Source organism: Martes martes (genome assembly GCF_963455335.1).
Source record: "Martes martes genome assembly, chromosome: 18".
NCBI classification, from domain to species: Eukaryota; Metazoa; Chordata; class Mammalia; order Carnivora; family Mustelidae; genus Martes; species Martes martes.
The window spans coordinates 31646895-31674024 of NC_137906.1; the positions used below are offsets into that span (position 1 = coordinate 31646895).

The following is a 27130-nucleotide window of genomic DNA, read 5'->3' on the forward strand; positions in this document are numbered from 1 at the left end:
GAGAACACAGGCAAGACAGAGACTGCATTAGGAAATTTCACAGAGCAGTCAATGAAGAAAAAATGGTAACTAAGAAAAAATGCCATTAACTCAGCTCCAGGGGAAACCCCACCGGGCTACGGCCCCAGCGGGTGAGGAAGAGATGCACAAGCCCCGTGTGGATCACAGAGCAGAAACAAGGCAGGACTGGACTCAACGGCAAACCTCTTCCACCCTAAGTGATCATTTTCAAGTTGCCTTTTCAGGAGCGTGGTTCACAAGTGGGTTTTTTTTGTTTTGTTTTGTTTTTAAGCTATTTTTTTTTTTAATTTAACAGATCACAAGTAGTCAGAGAGGTAGGCAGAGAGAGAGGGGGAAGCAGGCTCCCTGCTGAGCAGAGAGCCCGATGCGGGGCTCGATCCCAGGACCCTGGGATCACGACCTGAGCCAAAGGCAGAGGCTTTCACCAACTGAGCCACTCAGGCGCCCCTCACAAGTGGATTTTATCACAGCTCAGTAGGTGGTGTCCCAGCCCCCCACCCCCACCCCCTAGCCCGCACAGCTCCGTGCTCGGTGAGGCTGCACTGGGAGCGCCTCAGACGTACTGCATTTGGAGAAACAGTTAGCTCCTCGAGATGGAAGTCCCAGTTCTCCCTGGCCTTTGGAGACGTGTCTACCAAGAAGTTGCTGCAGCCGAGGTTGAAGAGGTTGCTGCCTGTGTTCTCCTTCAGGATTTTGATGGATTCCTCTCTCCTATGGAGGCCTTTCATCCGTTTTGAGTTTATCTTTGTGTATGGTGTAGAAAGTGGTCCAGTTTCATTCTTCTGCATGTGGCCATCCAATTTTCCCAACACCATTTGTTGAAGACACTTGTCTGTTTTCCATTGGATATTCTGTCCTGCTTTGTCGAAGATTAGTTGACCAGAGAATTGAGGGTCTATTTCTGGGGTCTCTCTTCTGTTCATTGATCGAGGTTTTTTGTGCCAGTACCATATTGTCTTGAGGACTACAGCTTTGTAACAGCATAAAGTCCAGCGCTGTGATGCCCCCAGTTTTGGTTTTCTTCCTCAGCATGCCTTGGGGTACTCAGGATGGCTTTTCTGGTTCCATACAGACTTTAGGATTATTTATTTCAGCTCTGTGAAAAATGCTGATAGGGATTGCTCTGAATGTATATTGCTCTGGGTAGCATAGACATTTTCACAATGTTTATTCCTCCAATCCGTGAGCATGGAACGTTTTTCTATCTCTTTAGGTCTTTGGAGACCTAAATTTCTTTTGTAAGTGTTCTGGAATTTTTAGAGTCTAGACCCTTTACCTCTTTGGTTAGGTTTATTCCTAGGTATCTTAAGGGTTTTGGTGCAATTGTAAATGGCATCGATTCCTTAATTTCTCTTTCTTCTGCCTCACTGTTGATGTATGGAAATGGAAATGATTTCTGTGCATTGGTTTTATATCCTGCCACGTTGCTGAATTCATGTGTGAGTTCCAGCAATTTTAGGGTAGAGTCCTCTGGGTTTTCCACCTACAATAGCACGTCATCTGCAAAGATTGAGAGTCTGCCTTTCTCTTTGCCAATTCGGATGCCTTTTGTTTCTTTTTGTTGTCTGATTGCTGAGGCTAGGACTTCCAGTAACTACGTTGAACAGCAGTGCTGAGAGTGAACCTCCCTGCTGTATTCCTGACCTCAGGGGAAAAACTCTGTTTTTCCCCATCGAGAATAATCCTCACTGGGGGCTTTCAGGATACTGGGGTATGTTCCCTCTATCCCTACACTGTGGAGAGTTTTAATCAAATAAGAAGATAAAAAGCTTTTGCACAGCAAAGGAAACAATCAACACAACTAAAAGGCAACCTAGGGAATGGGAGATATTCGCAAATGACATATCAGATAAAGGGCTGGTATCCCAAATCTATAAAGAACTTATCAAACTCAACACCCTAAGAGCAAATAATCCAATCAAAATATGAGCAGAAGACATGAACAGACATTTCTCCAAAGATGACATACAAATGGCCAACAAACACATGAAGAAATGCTCCACATCACTCGGCATCAGGGAAATACAAATCAAAACCACAATGAGATACCACCTCACACCAGTCAAAATGGCTAAAATTAACAAGTCAAGAAACGACAGATGTTGGCGAGGATGTGGAGAAAGGGGAACCCTCCTACACTGTCGGTGGGAATGCAAGCGGGTGCAGCCACTCTGGAAAACAGCATGGAGGTGCCTCAAGATATTAAAAACAGAGCTATCGGGGCACCTGGGTGGCTCAGTGGGTTAAAGCCTCTGCCTTCGGCTCAGGTCATGATCCCAGAGTCCTGGGATCGAGCCCTACATCGGGCTCTCTGCTCGACAGGGAGGCTGCTTCCTCCTCTCTCTCTGCCTGCCTCTCTGACTACTTGTGATCTCTGTCTATCAAATAAATAAATAAATAAATAAATAAATAAAATCTTTAAAAACAGAGCTATCCCATGACCCAGCAACTGCACTAGTAGGGATTCACCCCAACAACAAAAATGTTGTGATCCAAAGGGGCACCTGCACCTCAATATTCAGAGCAGCGATGTCCACAATAGCCAAACTATGGATGGAGCCCAGACGTCCATTGACAGATGAAAAAATAAAATAAAATAAAACAAAAAAATATAGACAATGGAATATTACTCAGCCATCAGAAAGGATGAAAGCTTTCCTTTCACACTGACATGGGTAGAACTGGAAGGTACTGAGCTAAGCAAGTCAGTCAGTCAGAGAAAGACATTTATCCTATGGTTTCACTCATGTGGGATGTAAGAAACAGCGCAGAGGATCACAGGGGAAGGGTGGAAAAAATGGAAGGGGAAGAAATCAGAGAGGGAGACAAACCATGAGACTTTTAACTACAGGAAACAAAGTGAGGGTTGCTGGGGGGAAGCTGGGTGGCAGATGGGGTAACTGGGTGGTGGGCGTTGAGGAGGGCACATGATGTGACCCGCACTGGGTTTATAAGCAACTGATTAATTACTGAACTCTACATCTGAAACGAATGATGTATAAGTTGGCTAAGTTAGGGGGGAAAAAATGGAGAAACAGATCTTCAGCTTAAAATGTTTTTGTGACGGTGGATTGGCTGTAGGAGCCGCATGATGGCAGGTGAGCGTCTGTACGGTGTGTTCGGAACCCAGAACAAACTTCGCGAACTTTCATTTGCTCAGCGAGCAAATCAACTTCACCAACTTGCAGAATCCCTCAACTTGACAGTTGTCTCTCTTTAAGCTGCATTTCTGCCGCTGCCAAGAATATCCCCTCCGCTGAGCTTCCTGTTTCTCCCCTCCCCGGCTCCAAAATAACCAGAAGGAGCGAGGCAGTGATGTCATCGCCACTGTCACCGCCTGCAGGGCATTCGCATGCTGGCTCGATTTAAGACCCGGGCTTCATGTTCAGTGACATGGAAATTGCCACCTTGTGAACCGCACCGGAAAGGCAAGGTTCGAAAAATTTCCTACAAATAACCACGTTCCAAGTTCTGCCTCTCCCAAGACAAAGAGGAAACACCAGGGCGTTCAGCGGAGCAACGGGCTCCAGCTTCCGGGACCAGCCAGGTCCAACTGGCTCACTGCAACCACTTCTCTCTGGTAGCACCAATGCCAACGCTCACTTTGGACAGTGCGCTCCCTCCCCTCCAATCAGTCTCCTTTCCCTGGCTCTTCTGCCTTCCTCAAACCCCTTCTGTTATTTTCATATACTTCTCCAGATTGCTCTACCTACCACTCATTAGCATATAGCAGCAAATGGAGCATTAATGAATGGTAAGGGGTGGGGCTGCCCCTGCCGTGGATAATTATCATAACCCTTTAATCAGAGTTCTTTCATATTTATTGGTTCGGGTAACTTTTTACCTCCTGCTCCAGCGCTCTGATGGGGAAAGGGACGGGCTGCGGCAATGTTTCCAACACAACCTTCTCCCTACTCCCCCGGCAGCTGCAGATTTTTCGCATCTTGATGAACCGCCCAAATCCATGTTTGGTGCACATTTTGCGGGGAACATCTGGCACCGACTACTAATGGCTCTAACGCGTAACCACTCAATGTGGGCACGTGCTTCAAGATGCAGCTGTTCGTGCAAATATACCTTGCTGCTTACTCCCCCTAAGAATTTTAGTTCATCAACAAAACCTGAGTCTTTGATTGGATTCTGGAAGCATTAGAGAAAATAAACAAGCACATGGCTTTCTCCCTAGTACGTGATTGCTCGAACAGATGCCGTGATGCTCCTTCTCCCCTGTTCCCCGTCCGTGGTTTTCATACAGAATAGGTATCGAGGAAACTCGCATGGGTCATGCAATTCTGGAAGGGGTGTAAAGGAACTTAGCGGACTCTCCACTGCTCCTGGTGTCTCATAGTTTTAAATTCAGTTGTTAACACATTTGGCTTTTCCACCTTTGTGTCTGGGGGAGGGAGGATCCCCTTGTCTCTCCTCCCTCAAGAAAAGTCAGCCGGGGAATCACCCATACCGAGGACACCTTCACCTTCCTCTCTCCCCAAAGCAGGAGCCGAGTGGTGATGAAGGGTGAAAAAATCGATTCCCAAGTCCTCCCACGTCACCCTGCAGCCACAGCAAGCCCTCACTTTGGCCATGAAAACATTCATATCTCTTGCCCTGTGATCCTCCTCCTGCCAGTATGCACAGAGGACAGATGTTCACAGAGGGGAAAACAAGTGACAGGCACAAGGACACCGTCTCGGCCAGCATCTAGAATCGCAGAGAACTAGAAGCAGCCCAAACATGAACCCATGTGGAAACCACGAAGTCAAGTGTAGGGACCTTTACAGCTGTCACAAAGGACAAAGAGGCAGGCCCTCCACCTCTTCCCCGGAGAGAATTCTGGCAATATGGATCAAGAGCCTTTACAGATTTCCCCCCCCGCCTTTTTTTTAAGATTTTATTAATTTGAGAGAGAGCAGAGTGACAGCACAAAGCAGATGGAGCCGGGAGCCTGATTCCGGGCTCGACCCCAGGACCCTGGGATCATGACCTGAGCCCAAGGCAGACACTTCACCCACTGAGCCACCAGACGTCCCTTTACAGAGCCCTTCTAACATGGGAATTCCACCTCTAGAAATCTAGACGAAGGACTTCAAAACAAAAAAGACATAAAAGTTTACCAAAAAAATGTGTTCCCAGAAATCCTAGGTGTACAGGGAGGGAGAAGAGTGGAGCGGCATGGCTAAGGAAGCGGTGTGAGAAACGAGGACACAATCCAACACAGAACTCCACGCAGCCTTTGAAAGGGAAAGCCACGAAAGGGAATAACACAAGGAAGTGCTCATGGTGGGACGCTAATTGCTTTTCAAAGCAGACCAACTTACAGATTCAGAATGATCTGAATTATGTAAAATGAATACATCCATAAAATGAACAGGAATAAAATGCCTCATAAATAAGAAATAAAACACATTAATGGTAGTCGTGTCCAGGGGATTTCCTCCTTTAAACTGCTCTTATCCTCAGACTTAAGGATTGTAATTTGTAAATTATTTTTATATTCCAAGGGGCGGGGGAGGGGAATCTCTAAACGTAACTTGAAATCTACATAGCAACACAAGAAAACGTTATGAAAAAAGACTGCATGCACACATTGAGGTGTTAGATCTATAAAACAATTGTCCTTAAATGGACTAAGGGGAAATAATAGTTATGCTAGGGTTGGGAGATCTGGGATGCTCTTTCCCATTTCAGCTTATGTTGCATTTACACTTTAAAAAGGTATTTGTTTTTTGGGTTTTTATTTGTTTTTGGGTTTTTTTAGCAGCACAGAAAAGCAGGAGCTTTCTCAGGAGCTCTCCAGCTGACTAGTCACGACAGAATTCTGCCCTGGAGCCCCATGTGCATCCATCTGTACATGACAGCGTCCAATTCAATGTCAGGACAGCAAGTCAAGGTGCAGGACGATGGGTTCATGCTAATACCACACATACAGAGCCTTCAAAACCCACCCAAAGCCAGCCTGCATGGTACTGATCATCAACTTAAAAAGATCAGCAAAAGGGGCACTGGGTGGCACAGTCGGATAGGTGACCGACTCTGGGTTTCGGCTCAGCTCCTGATCTCAAGGTTGGGAGATCAAGCCCCGTGTCAGGCTATGTGCTCAGCGTGGAGTCTGCCTAAGGCATGCTCTCTCGCCCTCTACCCCTCCACCCCCCTCTAAAATAAAGTCTTTTAGAATGTTTATCAGGCTGCCTGGATACAACCATCAACGAAGCGCCTGACTCTTGACTTTGGCTCAAGTCTGATCTCCGGATCACAGGACCCAGTCCTGCATCAGGCTCTGCGCTCAGCGTGGAGTCCGCCTGAGTTTCTCTCTCCCTCTTCTCCTTCCCATGCTATCTCAAATAAATCAACCTTAAAAATATCATCAAAAGCAAACACAGATGTTACCGGTGCTAATCCTTAGTGGATCAGCGTGTTGTTTTTCAAACCAGCATACAAAACTAACGCCTAACTTGGCTGTGAAAGACAGATTACAGGTGCCATCAGCTGCGGCCAAGCCCAGGTGGTCTCAGAGAACTTCCCCATGCAGAGTCTTGAAGAACCAGAGGCATCAGCGTCACCCGGAGCTTTCAAGAAGTACTTGCTAATGGGCTCCGCCCAGCACTGCCAAAACCGTGCAGTCTACCATGATCACCAGGGGCACCTGGGGGAGACACTGAAGTTGGAGGAGAGCTTCTGGGAACCACCGGATGGTCAGCCTAGGCTGAGCACGAGAATCACTGCACCAGGTCGGGTTTCACTTCCAGAGGCTGACCTAGTTGGTCTGCAGGGGCAGCCTGGACGTTGGTTTTCTGGGGTTTTGGACACAGTTTTAAAAGCTCCCCTGGTGAATGTAGTATATAGCCAAGTCTAAGTGAGGCATTCAGCTCTTCAACCCAAAGAATTCTTTATTAGAAGGTTAGTTACATCTGAGCAACAGCAGGCTAGATTAACTCCAAAAAATGACTCTTTGCAAGCTTGGATGGAGGAATAATTTACTTGCAAGAGACCAGGAACAACCACGGCTGGCTTTTACCCAGTACTCACTCAGGGCGCTCAATGTGCTCAGCGCTTTCCATGCATTATCTGTTCGACAGCATCTAGAAGGGAGAGACGATTGTCCCGGTTTTCTAGGTGAGAAGCATTAGGGGTACAATTCCCACCAGAAATCCCCCAACTAGTAGTGGCAGAAGCACCGGCAGGACCCTCGGAATGGGTTTCTTATTCACCTTCCCCTACAACTGACCTTGAGAGGCAGGGCTCCAATCCAACCAAGGCTTGCCCCATAACCATGACCCTTGACTTCCTTCCAACTCAGCTGGAGCGTAGGCCAGTGTCGGTCAAAGGTTAAAATCTTTGTTTATGCATATCCCACCTCCCTCGATTTTCACACCTACAGGTGCAAGTCAGCTCGGTCTTGTTCATCTGACTGACTATGCATAACACAGAACACATGCCAGAGCAGCGACCCAACAAATGAACACACAAGCACGAACCACCCTGCACCCAATTTCAGTAGCGCTAAGCTTCAGGAACCCAGCTCCCCTAAGCATCTTGTCTCCCGCCCTGACACGTACGTCTTCTACTCCTCCTCGTCCCACCCCATTCACTCAACAATCCGTGACTGCTCTGGTGTAAGTCATCAAGGACCTGCCAGAGGCTGACAAGGACAGCGTGAAGAATGAGGAAGAGCACAGCTCATTCAGCTAAAAAGACTTGGCCAACAGCAGGAGCCAGTGACCTTGGGGGAAGCAAGCTTCATGTCCAAGGGGGAAGTGAGGCCCAGGAGCACCAGAGTAGGCCAGGACACACAGCGGGAGCTCAACAGGCAATTCACTGTGGTCAGGGTCTAGTCCTCAGTCAAAGCCAATCAGAGACTAAACCAACTCAAAATGGGCCAGAAGGCTCCCACCCAATTCTGACGGCGTATTTGCAAACTGTGTTGAAAATGAGAACACGGGGTAAGGGCTAAGGTAAGGACTCTCACCGGGATACCACCATCTCCTAGAGGTATGCATATAGTCATTTCTAAAGCTCCCCCGGTGACTCATGTTTGGCACAACACAAAAGTGTGGAGACACTTAACGGCCGTCGCCAGCATTTATCCAGCAGGGCCTGAGACATGGCTATCCAGAGGGACAAGGTGGTCCCGCACCCAGGAGTGACCTACATCCTGTCGTACCTGCAATTATCCTGGGCCCTTCACGTAGGTGCAAAATTTGTTTCTAGTCTGACCGGACAATCTAGTTCAATATCCACACGACACACTGGTTTCTACCCTAGAACCTACTATACTCTGCTCTTCCGTTTTCTGTTCTTATAAAGAATGTTTTGTGATCTTCTTAGCGCCTTTAATCCAAACTCATGCATTCTGAGTAGGGGCAATCACTTAACTGCATGTTTTCCAGCAAAGCCATACCCAGCCCATCGATTTTAAAATCTATTTTTTACCATGGATTCATTTCCTTTTCTTTCTCCTTTGTAGCCATCACAGTGTTACTCTTGTTTAAGAATTACTTCTACACGTAGGTTATCGTAGCTATGCACTTTGCTTCAGTACAATAAAGGGCACGTGACCCAAATTTCTTCCCCCAATTATTTTTATTTGAAAAAAAAGAATACAGATTCTTCTAGAGCCTGGGAACTGCAAGTCTACAAGATTCGGTGCTTGCTAAGGAGGTCAAATTATTACTGGACATTAAGATCCAAACAAAGGCAAGACAGAAAAGAGAACACAGAGACTGCGTTTGACCTTCTCCACTCTGACCACTGGACGGCTGGGATGAAAACCATCATCAATGAAGACATTTACTGTCCTTTTTCACTAAAAGCATACTCCTCCCGCATTTCTCTAATTGAAAAACAACAAAAGGCAGAGACTGGAAAGCCAGTGAAGGTCTCCCCAGGGGCCAGACAGAATGATGGGAGTGGGTGCCCAAGAGCCTTAGCGAGCCTTCCCCTACAGACTGGGCAGTACAGTTCTGTCTCACACACAGGACATGGTCACGACAGGTAACTACTCAACAACTCAAAGGGACACTTGCTAGGCACCCAGGGCTGGAAAAAAACACTGGGAGGAGCTCAAGGTCAAGTGAAGGCCAGTGGCTAAAGGCTCCCAGAGGCTCATTACAGGGAAAAAATAGGACAAGGGACAGCCCTGCAAGCTCTCACCAGGCCTCAGCAGCCCTAGCCACCTACGGCCAATATACCAGTCACACAAAATCTGGGAACATCCACTGAGCATTTATGATGAGCCTGGAGATCTCCTGAGGGCTTCAGGAGCATTAGCTCCTGTCACCTTCCCCACAAACCTACGAGGAAGTGTAACAGACGAGATTTATCTGCCCACTGCCTGCCCTGGAGACCTGGCGAGGCAGCGCATCACGGCCTTCTGCTCACTCCTGGCCACAGCGAAGATCTAAGAGGATATATACGGACAAAAGAGAAAGCCTCTCCTCTCTGGTTCCTGCACAAGGCTTGGCACTACCAGAGGCCAGTTTGCTGCTATGTGCAGAGGCCCTACCCAAGGACACACACACAGCCAAGAGCAGGGGAGAGAAAGCAATGACCTCAGTGGAGAACCCGGGTCCAGCATCACCTGGGGAGAGTGACCGGTCCCACCACCATCAAATTCCCCTGTTGAGCCAAGCTCATTTGGTTTAGACTTCTGCAGCGAAAAGCTTATTAATATTAGTTCAGATTATTATGCACCTGTTCACGCGCCAAGAAAGGAAGACGTGAGAAGCTGTGAGGAGGCCCAGCCAGGACCAGTCACTGCGCCACCTCCGCAGCCAAGGGTTAGACACAGCCCTTGCAAGCCAGCACTCACCGCACACACCACACCGCAGCCTGCTTTCTGTCACCTCCCAGGAGATACAGAAAAGACCTTCTAAATTTTCCACAGAGGAGGAACCAGAGGCTCGGGAAGGTCAGAGAAATGGTTCCATCACACAACCAGTCTGTTCTCCTTTGCACACCCAAGCTCCCCAACAGGAGATGAAGATGTGACCAACAGTAATACTAAGGCTGGTCCCGACAGGAGACAGGAAGCCCAGGCCCGGACTGCGGCTCTGGGAGCAACCCAGGGTGTTCTCAGCAGGACACGCTCTTTACCCCCCACCCCCCGTATCATGACCAGCTGCACATGTCCTCATGGAGCCGGCTGAGGGAGGAATTTTACTTGGGCACTAAGGAAACACAACTCCCTCCAACCCCCTCTCACACAGTGGAAGAAGTCTGGTTAGTTAGGATTCAGGATTTTAACAGCGAAGACCATTCACAAACTGACTTGAGTAACAAAGGGAATTTATTAGTTTGCGTGACTGCTAAGTCCAGAGGAACAACAGCTCAAGAAAAGACTGGATCCAGGAGCTCAAGGTACACAGAACTAGGACCACCCTATTTCTTCCCCCACCCCTGCCCCGCCCATTTCTCCACTGTGTTGTCGCCATTTGAGGTCAGGATCCGCCCACAGAGCCGCAAAGACTGCTCCCGACAGTGTCTGCCTTACACCCCATCCTCTCAACAATGCTCTAATTGCCTCTTAGCCGGTCAACGTGGCTGCACACCTGTGACCCAGTCACCGTGACCAAGCAATAGAAGCAGCTGACGAACCACGCCTGCGTCACTGCCGTGCTCTGGAGCCGGTAGGTGGTGGTAGGTGGTGGTAGACTCAGTCCCACCAAATCCCACGGAACAGGAAGGAAGAACCCCCCAACAGGACTGGGATAGTGTCCACCCCAGGGAGAAAAAGAATCCTGGTGGCCAGGGGAGACAGGCTCTCAACTGACCCCCAAAGACCTCTGCCTCTCAGAAGGCACATCCCTGTGCAGCCCCCTCCTACACAAAGTCAGGACTGATCTGTGTGACAACAGGAAACAGGGAAACGGACAGGGTCTCATTCCCGAGACCAGGTTGTGGAAGGCCATGTCTTCCGTGTGGCGTGTGCACTGCTCTTAGCTTACTCACACTCCAGGAAACGAGCTGCTGTGCGCAGCCCTCCTGAAGAGGCCCACGTGGCAGGGAACCAAGACCCACACGAGTGAACTTGAAGGTAGACCCTCCAGGGGCACCTGGCTGGCTCTATCAGTAGAGCATCAACTCCTGATTTCGGCTTGGGTCATGATCTTGGGGTGCTGGAGCTGAGCTCTGCACCAGGCCCCTCGCTGAGCAGGGAGTCAGCCTGGGGTCCTCTCCCTCTGCCTCTGCCCCTCTGGTGCACACATGTGTGCTCTCTCAAACACACAAATCAAAAAACAAACAAACAAAAAAGAGTGGACCCTCCAGTCCCAACCAAGCCTTCAAGTGACTGCAGCCTCATGATCAAAGTTCCGGCAACTGGCACAGGAACTCTCTGGAACGGCTCAGCAATTGGGCGGTATCAAAACGTACATCCACACCCAGCTGCTCCAGCGGCTTCCTTCCTGCTCTCTCCTGCTCAAGTACCTGCCATTTCACACAGGTTCCTTGTACATGCAGACTGCAAGCCTTCAGGCCCCTTCCACTCTTAGCTACCTGTGGTTCCAGTGGGGACACTCCAGATGCTAAAAACCACCTCAGAGATAGTTTTTTTCTATTCCATTCATGGGCTAAAATTCTCCTCAGAATTACCATATACTAAAACACACTTACTATAAGCTGCACTAGACCGCTTCTTTCCAGAGCCTCCTGTCCTCTCCATACAGCTCTCATTTTGTCCTTCCTGGTGCAGAAGATCATCTCCCTATTTCCTAAACGAGGAAATGCGCGCCTGCTCACCTTCAGCCCTCACCCAGAAACACAATCCGCAAGCAACGGAGCGGGGACTCAAGGCTAAGCAGCCTCCTCACACAATCCCAAATGGCCCAGACCAGCCGTCTGTGACTCAGAACCAGTCTCGGCAGACTTCAGCCTTTATCGTAAACATGCACAATTCTACCCCAGAACCCTGGTATGGCCAGACTGAATGGTGGTCCCGTGGAGAAAACACTGGGGACCGTACTTATCCCGGTCATTCAACTTTCTGCCGTTCTCGAGAGGGTGTTTCAAAGTATGAGGAACGCAGAGAAGTTGCAGCTAAAACTGTATACGAGATCCTTGCACCACATTCGATTACGTTTATGTAACAATGCCACTAGTGCCACACACGTCACCGGACAGTGCCTGGGCAGTAAGGCTGCGTGAACGCCCGAGCTCTGGACTGCCCTGCACAGCCACAGAACCCCAGCTCCTGGGGTGGTTTGGTTTTTGTTATTTTTTCTAGAAAGAAAGCACATGTGAGCAGGGAGGGGGCAGAAGGAGAGACTCTCAAGCAGACTCCCCACTGAGCGCAGAGCCCAACACGGGGCTGGATCTCAACCCAGATTATCATGACCGGAGCCAAAATCAAGAGGCGGCCGCTTAACCAACTGAGCCACCCAGGCGTCCCTCCTGGTCTTATTTTATAACATCTTTAAAGAACCACCAGTAAACTGCTTATCCTACCTAAAACAGGAAAAACCTCAAACTCAAATGTCCAACAAATGGAAGTGATTTTCATGCGGTTCACTACCTCAATGAAATGCCACATCCAGGCACATAAAAGTCACTCAGATGAAATCTTAGTGCTTCAGAGAAGCAGACTAAGAAATGACAGGCTATAGATCTTAAGGGCAGTCCATAAAAATGTTTGCATGTGAAGAAACGCAGGAAAAGCCACATTTTTATGAGACTTGAGATTGTGAGTTTTCTTTAATAGGATATAAACTCAATCAGAGGAAAGGAAATAAAATGGCTCTTTACTAAGAACAGGCTTAACTGTATTCTTCATTAGGAAGATGCAGACGAAAACCATCTGTGAGGTTTTCAGGGACCCAGAAGTGGGACCAGACCCCAACGGGCACGGCCGGGCAGAAGCAGGCCTTCCCACCCGCTGCCGCGGGACACACAATACCTCAGCCTCTAAGGTTAGGGGGGTGGGGGGAAGGGCAGAAGAGGGGTTGACCTTTATGCACCTTAGGAAACCACTATACTTTGACACATCAGTTCTACCTCCAGGAATTTTTCCAACGAATTTAGGAGAACCAAGTGATGAAAGCAAAGGCTGTGCACGGTGGCATCGTTACAAACAACATTCTTGTCTTAGCACATCCTCATGAACCTCGGACGCCTGGCTGCCGGCACCCTTGTTGAACCCCCCTCTGGTGACAACGACCAGCAATCCCGATCACGAGGGCGGCCCCACGTAGCCCAGTAGGGAACCATCTCCACACTGTCCGGGGAGGGGGTGTGGGACACACGACCGTCGTTCACGGGGGTCAAAGTAAGGAAAGAGAGAGGGAGGCGAAGAAGCAGCTTGGAACGGCTGGCACCGCCCACCTCCAGGGGACTGCACCGTTGTATTTCGAACCATATGCATACAGATTATGCAATAATTATCCATTAAGTTAACATTTCAAATGCATAGATTTCCACTGCCTTTTGTTGTTTAACTTGAAGCGCGGGCGAAGGGTGTGCTTGGGGTTCACACAAAGCCACGGCCCGCCCCCACACCGCCTTGTCGGGCCCTCTGCTCCGCCCACCTTGCCAGCGCCTGGACCTTCAGGACGTGCCGCTCCTCCTGCTCGGCCACCTTCTTTTTCAAGGTGTCGACCTCCTGCCGCAGCGCCGCTGAATGCTCCATCTCCCCGTCCAGCAGGTTCCGCAAAGATCTGGGCAGAGGGACCATCTGTTCAGACACAGTCAGCAGAGCCTGCCACACCACGACACAGATTCATCTACGTCCGCACCCCTTCATTTCCCACGAGGGTCTGCACAGCCCTCATTCCAGTCTGTCTAGTGGAAGGAGACCCAGAGAGCCCGAAATCTGCTCAAGAGCCTCTGAGTTAAGAGCCAGGAGGTGGCCCAGACTCTGTACCTCCCCGCCCCATGGCCCATGAGCAGCGTCAGTCATAGGCAAACAAGCAGTGGAGAGACCCCCAGGCAAGCCCCTTTCAAGGTATCTCACCGCAAGGAGCGGCGCATGAAAGGAGACCTTTTTGTCACAGCCACACAAGAAGAGACGGAACCAGGGCAGGGATGCCAGGGTCCCGTGAGCAGCAGCAGTGGACGGAGACGGAGGACTCCTCTCATTTCCACTTCTACCCACCAAGCACACCGGCCTCCGGTCACAGCATCTCCAGGTGACACAAGCAGACGTAGCGTTCTATAGCCTAATCTGGTCTCATACCACAGGGATCCTGCTCTGTGTCGTGTTTCGGAGTTAACCCTCCAAAACACATCCACTGGTCATCCTTGGTCTTGAAAAGCAGACAAGATGGCAGCTCTTCCAGAAAGAGCCGGAAGCTGCCACCACGGTGTGTGCCAAACATGGTTCGGACTTCCCGTTTACTTCTGGACCTCAAATGGCTCTTTCTAGAGAACATTTACTTACTCTGGGGCACCTACATCCCAAATCTAGTGTCCATATGCCAGGTGACATCAGGAGAGAGACAGAAGTGTGACTGTGAACTTGGCAGACACCCCCACCCCCACTTCCAATCACTCACTCAACTCGAAGGCCCACATTCCTTCCAAGCTTTGAAAAACTCTCTTCTTGGGAGTTTTCTTGGGCCACCAGTAAAACTCTCAGTAAAAACTCTCAGTAAAAAACTCTCTTCTTGGGAGTCTTCTTGGGCCCAGAACCCCAGGACACAAACGTGGTGCGATTATCTCCCCGACTGGTTAGGAGAAATTGACAGACAGAACTATTGTTCCTCGCAAGGTAAGACGGAACCCATGGCTTCTGCCAAGAGAACAGCTCCAGCTGGAGCAAGAAAAAAGAATCCTGTGTTGTCTACAAGCTCTTCATTCAAAGTTTATTTTAGTTGGAAAATTGTGCTGTCTCAGATTTCTCTTTTAAAAAATTATCTTTGTTTTAGAAATCATGCTGTTTGCCTTTACGTGTTTCCATTAAGGACGAGGAAGAAGCTTGTCAAGCACGGCCCAAATAAGGTTTAAAAAAGACAATCATGATTGCCTGTCACCATGGACACTTAATTCCAGCTCTGAGTCAAAGAGTAAGAAAGCAACATGACTACATCCCCACAGGCACATGTGCGCCCGTCGCTAACCCCCAGGGAGACAGGACAATCAGGCTCACGGAAGCTATAACCGCAGGCAAATCCCTCCACCAACAGCCCTAGTCAGTGGAGAAGCTCCCGTTGAAGGCAGCCAGGTGGGAGCAGCATAGCTAATGTGGGGCAGGGAGCGACCACTGTCTTCAAAGGGGAACCCAGCACAATAAAGCCCTTCACCGTCTCACGGTCTGTAACTGGGCTTCTTCTGAACAAGCCAAAAAGAAGCAAAATACCATCTTGCCCTAGGTATCCCTGATTTGAGGAAACTAAGTATCTGAGTGCCTGCGACATGGTAAGATAGGCCCTCAAATAAAAGGTTATTCCGAGGGTGCCTGGGTGGCTCAGTGGGTTAAGACGCTGCCTTCGGCTCAAGTCATGATCTCAAGGTCCTGGGATGGAGTACTGCATCAGGATCTGCTCAGCAGGGAGCCTGCTTCCCCCTCTCTCTCTCTGCCTGCCTCTCTGCCTCCTTGTGGTCTCTCTCTGTCAAATAAATAAATAAAATCTTAAATAAAAAAAAAAAGGTTACTCCGAAGGCTTCTTGGGGGCCGGGGGTGGGGTGAGAGGGGGGGCATTCAAAGGAAGCAGGCTAACAGATATTGGGGGGGTCTTTGTGAGGTGGTGAGAACATTCTAGAAGAGGACCCTGGTGATGGCTGCACGTCTGCCGACACTGAACTGTACCCTTTAAACAGGTCAATTATATAACGTGTGAATTATATCTCAAAGTCCCTTTTTTAAAAAAAGATGTTGGAGAGTGCTGCTTTACCAAATTCTTATTGTGTTGCAAGGCAGAGCCACGATTGGGAGGTTTTCAGTCCCTGCCAGTCCTCAAGTGGTACATCCCACACGAGCAGAGAGCACTGATCACAACCCTGTCAAAGCAAAATTTCCTGCATCCGTGAGACTCTGTCCCAGAGCTGTTGCGTCCAAGAGTCTCCTCCTCAAGCCTGAAAAATCAGCAAGTACCTGTTCTCTTCTTCTAGCTCGTCCTTCCTGTTCATCATGGCCACAATGGCTTGTCGCAGTTCACCTGAGGGAAGAAAGAAAGTCAAGATTCATCGGCAGATCCCGCCTGCTTCACCGTCCCCTCACCAAGCTGGTTTATGTGCTATTTAGGGCAGGCTGTCTAGCCAAGTTCCCTTTCCCCTGTCAAAATTAATTCCCGTGCAGTCTCCCAAGACCTAAAGGGCGCAGCGCATCACTCCTAGCCACACGAAGCGGGAGGGCCGGGCAGGGGGAGGAGCGTGGAGGGCTCTCCTCAGGCAGCACACTCCACTGCCAAGCCTCTACGGGAGGGAACACTCACCACCCACACGCATGAGCCTTGTGACATGTGTGTCCTGCCCCCCCTCCTGGGGTCACCAGGCATCGCCTGCCCCTCTGCCTGGCCTCAACTGCAGAGACAGCAGCTTCTGACCAGAGGCCATCCTCAGAGACTCTCCGGAATGATTTTAACTGCACTGTTTTGACCCTATCCACAAATCGTTGGATTTCATGGTCAGAACCTGTCTTCTCTTAGGTTCACGCCCAACGTCCAGTCTATTAAAACGCTGCTCTTTCATTCAGGCCCAGCTGAAAAGGCACACCGTCCAGGAAGCCCTCCGTGACTTCCCCACCCCTCACCAACAGCAGAATGTGCAATAATGAACCACCTTTCTCTTACTATTAGCTTACAACTCCTTAAAGGTACACTACAGGTCAGGCACCTTGGGTCCCCAGAAGTCCAGCACGCTGGGTGCTTGGTGCTTGGTACAGGTTCACGGACAATGAGCAATGCAAACTATTCATACCCAACTACAAAACCATAGAAACTAACAACAGGAGTAACAGCTGCCCTGTAACGAGCACTTCCGACGTGCAAACGATCAGTACCTGACTACTCTGGTGTCAGTTTTCACAACCACAGGATGAAGACGCTCAGTGCAGAGCAGAAATCCACACTGGGATAAGGCCATAGGGTCTAAAGTCACCTTCCACACCCTAAAGCAAAGAATCGTGGAAAAGGCCTTTGGCAGGACCAAGAGCTGGAGAGAAGTCACTTTCGTGGGGAGCTGGGAGGGGCGGCAGCTTCCACTCCAGGGACAGGGGGAGGGATCCATAAAGAGCTGCCATCAACAGGCTCCACGGCTGGGCAGATCCAACTTTAAGCCCCAGCACAGCCACTTCCTGCCTGGTAACCTCAAGCGGGCTTCCACCTCTGCCAAAATTCAGAGGGGTGTTAATGCCACATTCCTCGCAGAGGAATTGAGGAGGCAATCCGAGTTCCCAGCCTGGAAGACACACCGCAGCAAATGCAGAGAAGTGGTTCAGCGTCCTGAATTTTAAAACCTAGGACCTGGGTTCAAATTCTGACTCTGCAGCCGGTTAACGCTGGGCAAGTTACCCACCCTCTCTGAGCATTGGCTCCCTGTCTACGAAATGGGATCTCGATAGTCACTAGTTCATACAAGCGTCCTGAGGATTCAATCTGTAATATGGAAGTGAGGTGCTTAGAAAAGACCCAGCACACAGTCGACACTCAACATGTTACCTATTACCGTAATTAGCAGCGCTTCCTTCAACAGCAGGGGACAGCAAGAGGGGGACAAGGTAGCACTGACGACCCAAGCGGGAGTTGGTTCAATCAGCACATTTTCAGGAGTTAGGAGATTTTACAGAGTTCCTGTGCACCTCAACCTTGGGAAATAAAAGTTTTTTTTAAAGGGGTCTAAGCCCTAGAGCAGCAGACTAGGTAACAGAATTTTCTTTTTTTTTTTTTTTAAGATTTTATTTATTTATTTGACAGAGAACAATCACAAGTAGGCAGAGAGGCAGGCAGAGAGAAGGGGGGGGAAATCAGGCTCCCCACCAAGCAGAGAGCCCGATGCGGGGCTCGATCCCAGGGCCCTGAGATCATGACCTGAGCTGAAGGCAGAGGCTTAACCCACTGAGCCACCCAGGCGCCCTGTATCAGAATTTTCTTAAGTGTCTACCAAGATCACCATGGGCAACGTGGAAATCAGACCCAAAGACCAAGGTGTCACTTGGAAGAGACAGAGAGGCTGGGTTTTGGGGGCACAGCATGAAGGGATCCCAGATACTGCCCCTTATTATAGCTAAAAACTGCGTGTTCCACGGGGGAAGGACAACTTGGAGGAGGCAGCAGTCCCCAGAAAGTCCCAGAAAACATGAATGTTCTTTCAGCCAAAAGTCACAGTCGCTGGAATGAGAGAGCTGGGCCACAGGCTCACCCTGAAGGGACCCGACCACACCACCCAGGGGCCACCCATGAGAAAACAGTGCGATGACCAAGGCTAAGCTCACCATCACGATACCAGGAACCAGAAGGATAAACGAGGCTGGGAGACGATTCCTCTGGCCTTCCCTAGACCACCATCACAGCACATTCACAGTCACAATGACACAGGAAATGCCCCAAGTTGGCAGCTACCCATGAGCAAACGCTTGGGACAGACTTTGCTTTCACACACGTTCACCTTGCAGTGAACGGGCAGCACAGCCAGCGGTAACACTGGGGTTGGTTTTCACAGATCACATAAACATGCTATTTCTCTGAGCACCAGTGACACGCGCCAGCAGAGGCACTGCCTAACTTGTAATTTTCTCCCCTCTCCCCGGCACCGCACATCTGCTTACTGTTTTAGTCTCTATCACCTTCTTCCTCTTTATTACCTGCCACAACACACGTTTCAAGTGACAAGGGAGCGGCCTCTGTGCAGTGCGGCCTCTGCTGAGCCTGGCTGAGCCTGGGTCTCCCTTGCCCCAGGCTGAAGGCAGAGGACCGTCCAACTCAAAGTTGGTTCCTTGCTTGGCTTCAGAGACCTAAGGAGCAAATCCGGCCAAGTACACAAAAAAATATGCACTTTAACCGTAGGAAATTGATTTGGGATAAAGAGCAGCATTTCGAATCACTGTGGAAAAGATGAATTCGTCCATAAATGTCGCCATTTGGGGAGCAAGAAACAAGACATACATCCCCGCTTCTGCTATGTACCCCAATAAATACCAAATGGAATCATTTAACTGTGAAGTGCGGCCCTAAAACATTAGAAGTATGGGAACAAACATTTATGCCATCTTAAAACAGAGGCCTTAACGTGAAAGGAAGTACATGAACGAAATTATATTTGGTTTGGTTTGGGTTTTCCAACTTCTGCCCATAGAGGGCCCATCTAACAAAAACTAATCCAGAAAACTTGACCCTGTTCAGGGGCATCCAACAGAACAGGAAAAAGACACAGGTTTCCCTCATCAAATCCCAGACCCCTCAAGTTCCCTTCTGGGACCCTGGTCAACCCCTCAGGCGCCACACTGCTGCTCACACCAGCAGCCTCACAAGGCAGGGCAGGGACGGCAGCGTTTTCCTGGAATGCAGCCACACTCACCTGTTCTCATAGGGTCTACGGCTGCTTCTGCACGACAAGAGCAGAGCGGAGTTGTTGTGACCGGAATGGAGGGTCCTATCGCATGGCCTGAAGTATCTGCCACCTGGCCCTTTACAGAAAAGGTTTGAGGGGTGCCTGAGTGGCTCAGTGGGTTCAAGCCTCTGCCTTAGGCTCAGGTCATGATCCCAGGGTCCTGGGATCGAGCCCCACATCGGGATCTCTGCTCAGCAGGGAGCCTGTTTCCCCCCTTTCTCTCTGCTTGCCTCTCTGCCTACTTGTGATCTCTGTCTGTCAAATAAATAAATAAAATCTTTAAAAAGAAAAGAAAAGAAAAGGTTTGCCTGTCTTAGGAGGACATCCAGACACTCTGCCCTGCACTCCCCCACCGGCAGCCTCCTCCAGTCCAGGGCTCAAGGTAGGGGTCTGGGATTAGGTAGGGCACCCATGGGACACTCACGCCCGGACGTGAGCTCACCGGCCAGACCGCAGGCAGACTGTCATCCAGGCTGCAAGAGAGGTGAGCCAGCAGGGGAGCAGCTGCTGCCTCAGACACTCAGACACTCCGGGGATGTCCTTGGCTTTGCCACTGGTCCCCCCAGCTGTCCCTGTTCAGCCTCCTGCCCTGGATCTTCTTCATCTGCCTCCAGGGGTTCCCCAGGGGCGGCTGCGTCTACACCCAGGGCTCAACCACCGCCTGCCCCCCACAGATGCCCAACGCTCCAGCACGCAGTCACCACGGCCCCTCGTGTGGTTCGCACCCTGACCGGCTCCCACGCTCCTCCCTGCTTTGTCTGCCACGCGGCAGACCCAGTCCCCTTCTTTCATGCCTCTGGGTCTTGGCACAGGCTATCCTGAGGGACTCGGAGCCTCCTTCGGGTTGCGGCCAGGGATCACCTCTTCTGTGAGCCCCCCCCCCCCCACCAGCAGGGGCGGCCAAAGAGCCAGGAGGCCCGCCCAGTTGTACTCCTACCCCTGCTCGGGACTCTGCCCACAGAGGCCTCCAGCTGCAGCCACGGAGACATTGCGTGGCTGCTTACCTCCAAATGAGCCCATCAGAGGGAATTCTCCAGAAGTCTGGAATAGGCCAGTTTCTGACTAAAAATAAAGGGGCGGGGGAAGTAGGTAGAAGCAATGCATCTGGCCAAGAACAAACGATTCTAAGTTGCTCCACCAAGACCCATGTGCTAAAAGCTGAGCTGAGGACAGCTGGCCAGGCCCGGGACAAAGGAGCAAACAGACACAGGGGCAGAAGTCTGCCAAAGAGAAGAGCCAGTAAAACCCGTCCAGACAAACCTAGGGCAGAGAAAATGCAGAGTTTCACAAAGGCGCTGGTGTCTGAAGTGTCAGACACGAGCCCTGGAACCCTGCCACCTGACACCGGGGCAGAGCCACAGAGAAACCCAAACGCTAAGAAGAATCCCTATGGTCTCGGTAAATTCACCATTGGCTGACTTGGTCTCTAAGTGCACAAACATAGTAGCCGAGACCACTCAGAGTGACTTGCAGAGACCACAAAGCCACAGGAATAACACGGGCATGGAGGAAGAGCCACCCCAGCTCCCGCCTGGCTCCAGGGCCCTAGGAGCCGCTGCTAACCCACCCTTGTGTCCCAAACCTCCACCATCCCAACTCCGCACAGCCAACCAAGCCACCAAGACCGGCCTTTCCCTAAAGCCTCATCACACTTATCCATACCAGCCTGAAAACAGCAAAGCCCCCACACAGCCCAGAACAGGGGAGGGGCGGCCAGAAGCAGGGGCCTCCCACCGATGCCAGCCCCTGTCCACAGTACACCCAAGACCTTAAGAACAGGTGAAAGGTGGGATGAATTCACGAGCAATTGGTTCCTACGGCTGCCCATCTCCAGGAACTGAGTGTGGGATAGGCCAGGTAGAAACATCAACTGCGTTTTGAAAGTTCAAGGCCTCCCCAGAAAACACTAACCACCGCAGTCACAGCTGTAATTTTCTGCCCCAGGGATGGGGATTCAGGATCAAACCGTTTTTTCCACTGGGTCTTGGGAACGGAAGGGAGGCCACAGATTCTTCGATCACCACCAGGACCCGATACCGGACCCTCCCCCTCCGGCACATGAATCCACCCTCGAAAACCCCAGATTTCAAACAGAGCAGGGACCAACCCAGAGGCAGACACACAGTACAGAGAACACCCTTCACACAAGGATGACGGGGGTCAGAGGCCGCGATGTCAAGTATAGGGGCAGGGACCATGGCGGGAGGGGGAGCACTTGCCCATGCTTGGCCACTGAAGGCCTTGGTCGTCGGGGGGAATGATCTTAAGATTAATTTTGCCAAAGGAGTTAAAGATAATTTTAAGAAGGAGCAAACGCAAGCACTAGGATAACTAAACGCTGTCTGTCGGGACGTATGGGTGCAGACGCGCAAACGCTCTCCCATATACGTAGATCTGTATGATAATTATTTGCCTTTATATAGCAGCTCTTCCCAAAGACCTCAAAGAGCCTTTACAAATGCTCCCCTGGGGCCCATATTCAGTTATATTTAAAGAGAGCTCACGAGGGCACAGGCACAGAAATAAATAATATGCTTCTACGGCTATATACTTAACCTACACCGTCATTTTTCAAACTTAACTTACTGCTTTTTATATCTTTTTCTGCCTACCCACTCCCGCTCATCTCCAGGAGAAAGGATAAACTATATCGAGCTCCTCCGTAACGTCTATAATCCATCCAGCCCTTGTTGCCTTTTGTTCTGTTTCCGGCCTCCCCCTCTCCCCTGTCAACCCAGGGTTTCTACTTTGCAATTTGTTAAGACTGGGGGCGGGGGCAGGGGGATGCCCCCAGATGTATTGCCAGGGCTCGGAGGGCCAGCAGGGCCCTGCAGCATCTCCCGTGTGCCCAGCCAGAACACAGCACGCTCTATCCGCAATCTCCTTGAATTCTCGCCACCTCCAGAGAACCAAGGCCTATTACACCAATTCCATGAACGGGGAAACAAAGGCCCAAGAAAAGGCGCCTGCCACAGGCCACAGAGCCTGGACCCAATCAGACAAGGCCCAACCCTGGCCAGCCTCCCTGGGAAGTGTGTCCCCAGCCTGCACTGGCAGCACCAGGCCGAGCCGGCCGGCAGGGCGGAGCACACTCAAGACTCACGCCCACCACATAGGGCCTCCACTCCCCCAACCTCTGCCTACTAGGGAAAAAAAAATAAACAAGTCAGGAATCTGATTAAAATCTCCACCCCACTCCACCCTTAACAGGGTTTCTACACCATCTCGAGAAAAGAAAAAGGTTTGAGGAACCCATGGGAACAAAATGAGAAATACAGTCACAAGGAGAAGAAAAACACAACAGTAATCAAGTTGTAGATCTTCGTCACCTTCTCACGTTCTCTCTCATTTGTGTACACACACAGTGTATTTACAGTGACTTCAATACGAACTTTAAAGCAAGTGTCCCCAAAGCAAATGCAGACGGGGCCCTATGAGTAATGGCAGTGAACACACCGCAGTGTGGGGCCCACGGGAAGAGGGGAGACCATCACCCAGCAAGGCAGCAGCCCCTGCCTCCAGGCCACCATCCCAGGATACCACCATTTCTGACTTGTCAAGAGAAGCCAGCAACCACGTTTTTACGGACATCTGATTTTAAATGCAGTTGACAAGGTTCTCACCAAGCAGGGCCAACACACCACGGCTACGGGTCACCACTCTGCGACCCCCGGCTGCAAAGCTAGAGCCCCTGACCGCCATTAGCTGGCAAACCGCCTAAGTAGGGCATGTCCGTAGAGCCATTAAAATAAAAAAATAAAGTTAAAAAAAAAAAAAAGAAAAGGTCTCCTAGAGGTGGTCGGAAGTAAGGAGTTGGAAGGGGGCAGAAGATGAGGCTGAAACCCCCGGAAACCTCCCTAGGAACCTCAACGTGATCGACTTGGGAACCAACAAGGGTCCTAGTGCCCCCGTCATTCCCCACTCAACCACACCTGGACAAGACAGCACCAGAGCACACACCGCCAGTCACCAGAGGAGTGAGTCGGCGGTTGGGGCGGGGGTGGGGGGGTGGGGAGGCTTTCCTAAGAAAACTGTAAGAGCAAAGGCAGGAACAAAAGAACAGTCTGTGCATTTCTTCTCCGAAGTTAAAAAGAAAAAGCCATCAGCACAGCATTTAGCTTATAGAGGTATCTGCCTTAAGAACTAAATACAGTTTTAAAGGTTGCTTTAAGGAGAAGACACAGAACAGAGGGACGTATCTGGCGAGAAGGGAGGTGGGGGTGGGTCCAGTCATGCCTTTATCAAGTACGGAAACTCCCAGAACATGAAACCAGTGTGAAAGTGACCCCTTCGGCTGTGCCCAGCACACACCTGGTAGCACAGCCAGCACCTCGCTCTACCCATGAGACCCTTCCCCCCGCAGAAGTAAAACCCGCACCCGAGCAACAGTCCCCCCTACCCCCGCCCCCTGGCAGCCCCCAGACTGCTCTCTGGCTCCAGGCCATTTCGTCTCCCGGCCAGGCCGCAAGGCCGATCCTCCAACAGGTGACCTTCTGGTCCTCCTCTGTTCCGCTTGGGAGGTTTCCAAGGTCTGCCCACGCCGGAGCGCGTATCGGCCCTCACTCCTCCGTAGGGGCGCACGGCCTTCCGCCCGTCATCCTCTGATGGGACGCGTGGGCCACTGCTACCCTGGCGATGGCCAGTGGCGCTGCACGAGCGGTCACGTACATACACTTGTTAGGGTCTCGACTACCAGCTCTTTGGGGCAGACACCTGGGGAGTGGAACTGTGGGGTCACACGGTGATTCTACTGTACTTTTTGGAGTACTGCCAGACCACTTTCCCATGGGGCCACCGCAGAGTGGTTCACACTCACCGCATCTCACAGAGGAGGGGTTCAGATGTGTGTGACCGATAGCCAGGCCCTCACCTCCCAGCGTGGTCAATTCCTACCATTCCTACTTCCATCCCAATTCAGGGCAAGTAGATTTTAAAAACAAGAAATTGCTACAGATCCAGTTCAAAAATAGACTCTAGAGGAGACAATGGAGATAGAAGGGGCAGAAGACGGCCATCCCCGAAGCTGGGAGGACCGCAGGGTACGGCAGGCAGTGGAGACGGACAGGACAGACCATGGGGGTGCGCCAGGCGGTGGAGACGGATGGGGCAGGAGACGGATGGGGCAGAAGACGGCTGCTCCCGAAGCGGGGAGAACCACGGGGTACGGCAGGTCCACGGTCGTACATGGACCTTGTGCTCTTCTCCGCTGGGCAGGCAGCCCTGCTTACGGGCTGGAGTGTTTCTACAGAGAAAGGCCCAGTAAGAAACATCGGAAACCAGTCCAGGGCCTGGTGTTAAGGCGAAGAGTGAAATGCAGGTGTTAAATAAACGGTGTCCGATAAATGCAAAGCTTAGGAAGCAGGGCCCTTCCCGGCCCCACAGCGCCATCGGCAGGTGCCCGTGAGGAGACCGTACCTTCTACCGAGGCGCTCACGCGGGCATGAGAACATGAGCCATCCTACGGCGACGCCGAGGGAGCCACGTGCCCCGCGCCCTGTGCTGTGCAGGAGGCCCAGCTAGAACCCCTCTGAAGCTCTGTGGACAGAGCGCGCCCTCCCCCGCTGGACCCCACCCTGCCCGAGCTCTTACGGGCCTGACTCCTGAAGCCACAGCAGTCTAGAAGGCCCCGATGAACGGAGGCGCCACGCACTCCCTCTGACACGGAGAACACAGTCCCTACCATAGAAGTTTCTGACCCTGAGGAACACAATGCTGGTAGCACACACAGCAGCCTCCCCGCTACTCCCGAGACAGGGCTGCCAGAATTCTCTGCTCCACGAGGTCACACTCATGTAGAAAACGGTGGGTCCTCTCTGGAAAACGGTGGCCGGGGAGTGACCCAGATCCCGTCAGCCTCCATGACGTTCACGCGCTGCCTTCAATGAAGAGACAAGAGGACACCCCTGACTCTATTCTGTCCCGCGCGGCTTTTTTATGGGTCCAAGAGCTTTGCCCTGGTGCTAAGTCATGGGCGTGGATGGAGAATAAAGTCTCCGCTGACAGAGGCAGCTTTCCTGGCTTCAGCCCCTGGGAAAAGCAAAGCCTCTGTCCCCAGATCTCACTCTCCAGGGCCTGGGCCCAGCAGAGCCTAGACAGGGTAAGGCAGCACCCACACAGTGAGGGAAGATGGCCTCGGCCACCCCAAGACAGAACAGATGATGGCAAATACTGGGAGGGTAATGGTATGCCAGCCCGGCTGGGCTACATACACCATAGCACCTAGGAAGCTATGAAAAACCAAAACCAAAACCAAAACAAAACAAAATGCACACACATACACACACACACACACCAGCCAAGCTGTGACTACACCACGGGACCAGCAGGCCCAGCATCTCCAGGGGTGGGACCCAGTCATCAGTATCCATGCGACGCTCCTCCGCTCACCACGCGGCTGAGGCTGGGCAGCAGCAGGCCCCCAGCTGAAGACTCCCCGGTGCGCGGCAGTGGCACATGCCAACATTCAAACACTCCCCCTGGGGGCCAGCCACTGTCCAGAGAACTTTGCAGGCGCTCCCCAGCGACCCCCTAGGTCTAAGTGGTCACCATTCCTATTATTCAGAGGAGCCAATGAAGGCTCAGAGGTTGAATAACCTGCCTGGGGCCCCACAGCCCCACAACTGGGAAGCCTGCTGTGCTGGGAGCCTGTGTTCCCAATCACGAGGCCGCCGGGCCAGATGGAGAGGGCTCAGTCCTTTGTCCCGAAAGATCACGACAGTTCCTCTGGGGAAGCTTGTGGGAGCTTTGCCCCCTCGGAGAGAAGTGACGGGTATGCGCCCCAACACTCACACAAGTCCTATCAGCCAGTCCAGCCTGCTCTCAAGCGTTCATGTGGGCACTAGGGCACTGAAGGAGACACAGCGCCCCCAGAGATGGCCTGGGGTTTCAGGGCGACAGGGAGCAAACCAAAAGGGAACAGCAGACACGCAGGAGACAGGGCCCCAGGTTCTAGCCTTCTCCTGCACGTGGCAATTTTGTATCTACCGCTAACCTTGGAGCGAAGGTCAAGGTTGGGCTATATTAAAGCAATCAATGAGTCCCTTAGTTCATGTGGCTCATGGGGTCCTCCCCCACCTTACAGGTGGGAAAACCAAGCAGGGCTCTGCCAGTAACAGCAGCTAGCAGAATGCATGCCTCCTCATACCAGACATTGGGTGAAACGCTGTAAAAAATGTTCTCATTAAGCCCCCCAAACAGTCTCATGAAGCAAGGTCTAGAAATCAAACCCATTTTTTATCGGTAAGCAAAAAGACACAGACCAGAACCCAGGCCACGTGACAAGGAGACCCACAACCAGAACTACCCCGTGATACCTATGGTCTCCAAGCCCAGGGTGCATCTCCGAAAGAGGCCAGGGCTCCAGACCAGCTCTGGTATAGTATACATGCACACGCCCCCAAAAAAGGCCAACATCACTGACTGTCAGAAGCAAAGCCTCAGCAGGTTCTTGCCGGAGACGGCTGGGCCAGAGGTTGTGGCCATGCTTTGCCCCCGCCTTCCTCAGCTCTCTTCTCCCGGCAGAGGAGGGAGGCCGGACCACCTGATCCTGGGCTTCCGGTGCTCTCCACATGCCACGGTGCTGCCGGGGGCTGGAACGCTCCCTTACTGGACCGAAGCTGGTTCCTGGCACCTGCGACCA

The 27130-nt window shown here is 51.4% G+C and overlaps 1 protein-coding gene across 2 annotated transcripts in view; it reads right to left on the reverse strand.

The window, feature by feature from the left end:
* SNX29 (sorting nexin 29) overlaps window positions 1-27130 on the reverse strand; it is a 476114-nt gene that overhangs the window by 344201 nt on the left and 104783 nt on the right. For both annotated transcript variants that reach the window (XM_080829802.1, XM_080829803.1), the window contains exons 12-13: window positions 16040-16103; window positions 13536-13664 (exon numbers count right to left, since the gene is read on the reverse strand). In XM_080829802.1, the coding sequence (XP_080685928.1) occupies window positions 13536-13664; window positions 16040-16103 (193 nt within the window). The remainder of the gene's footprint in view (window positions 1-13535; window positions 13665-16039; window positions 16104-27130) is intronic.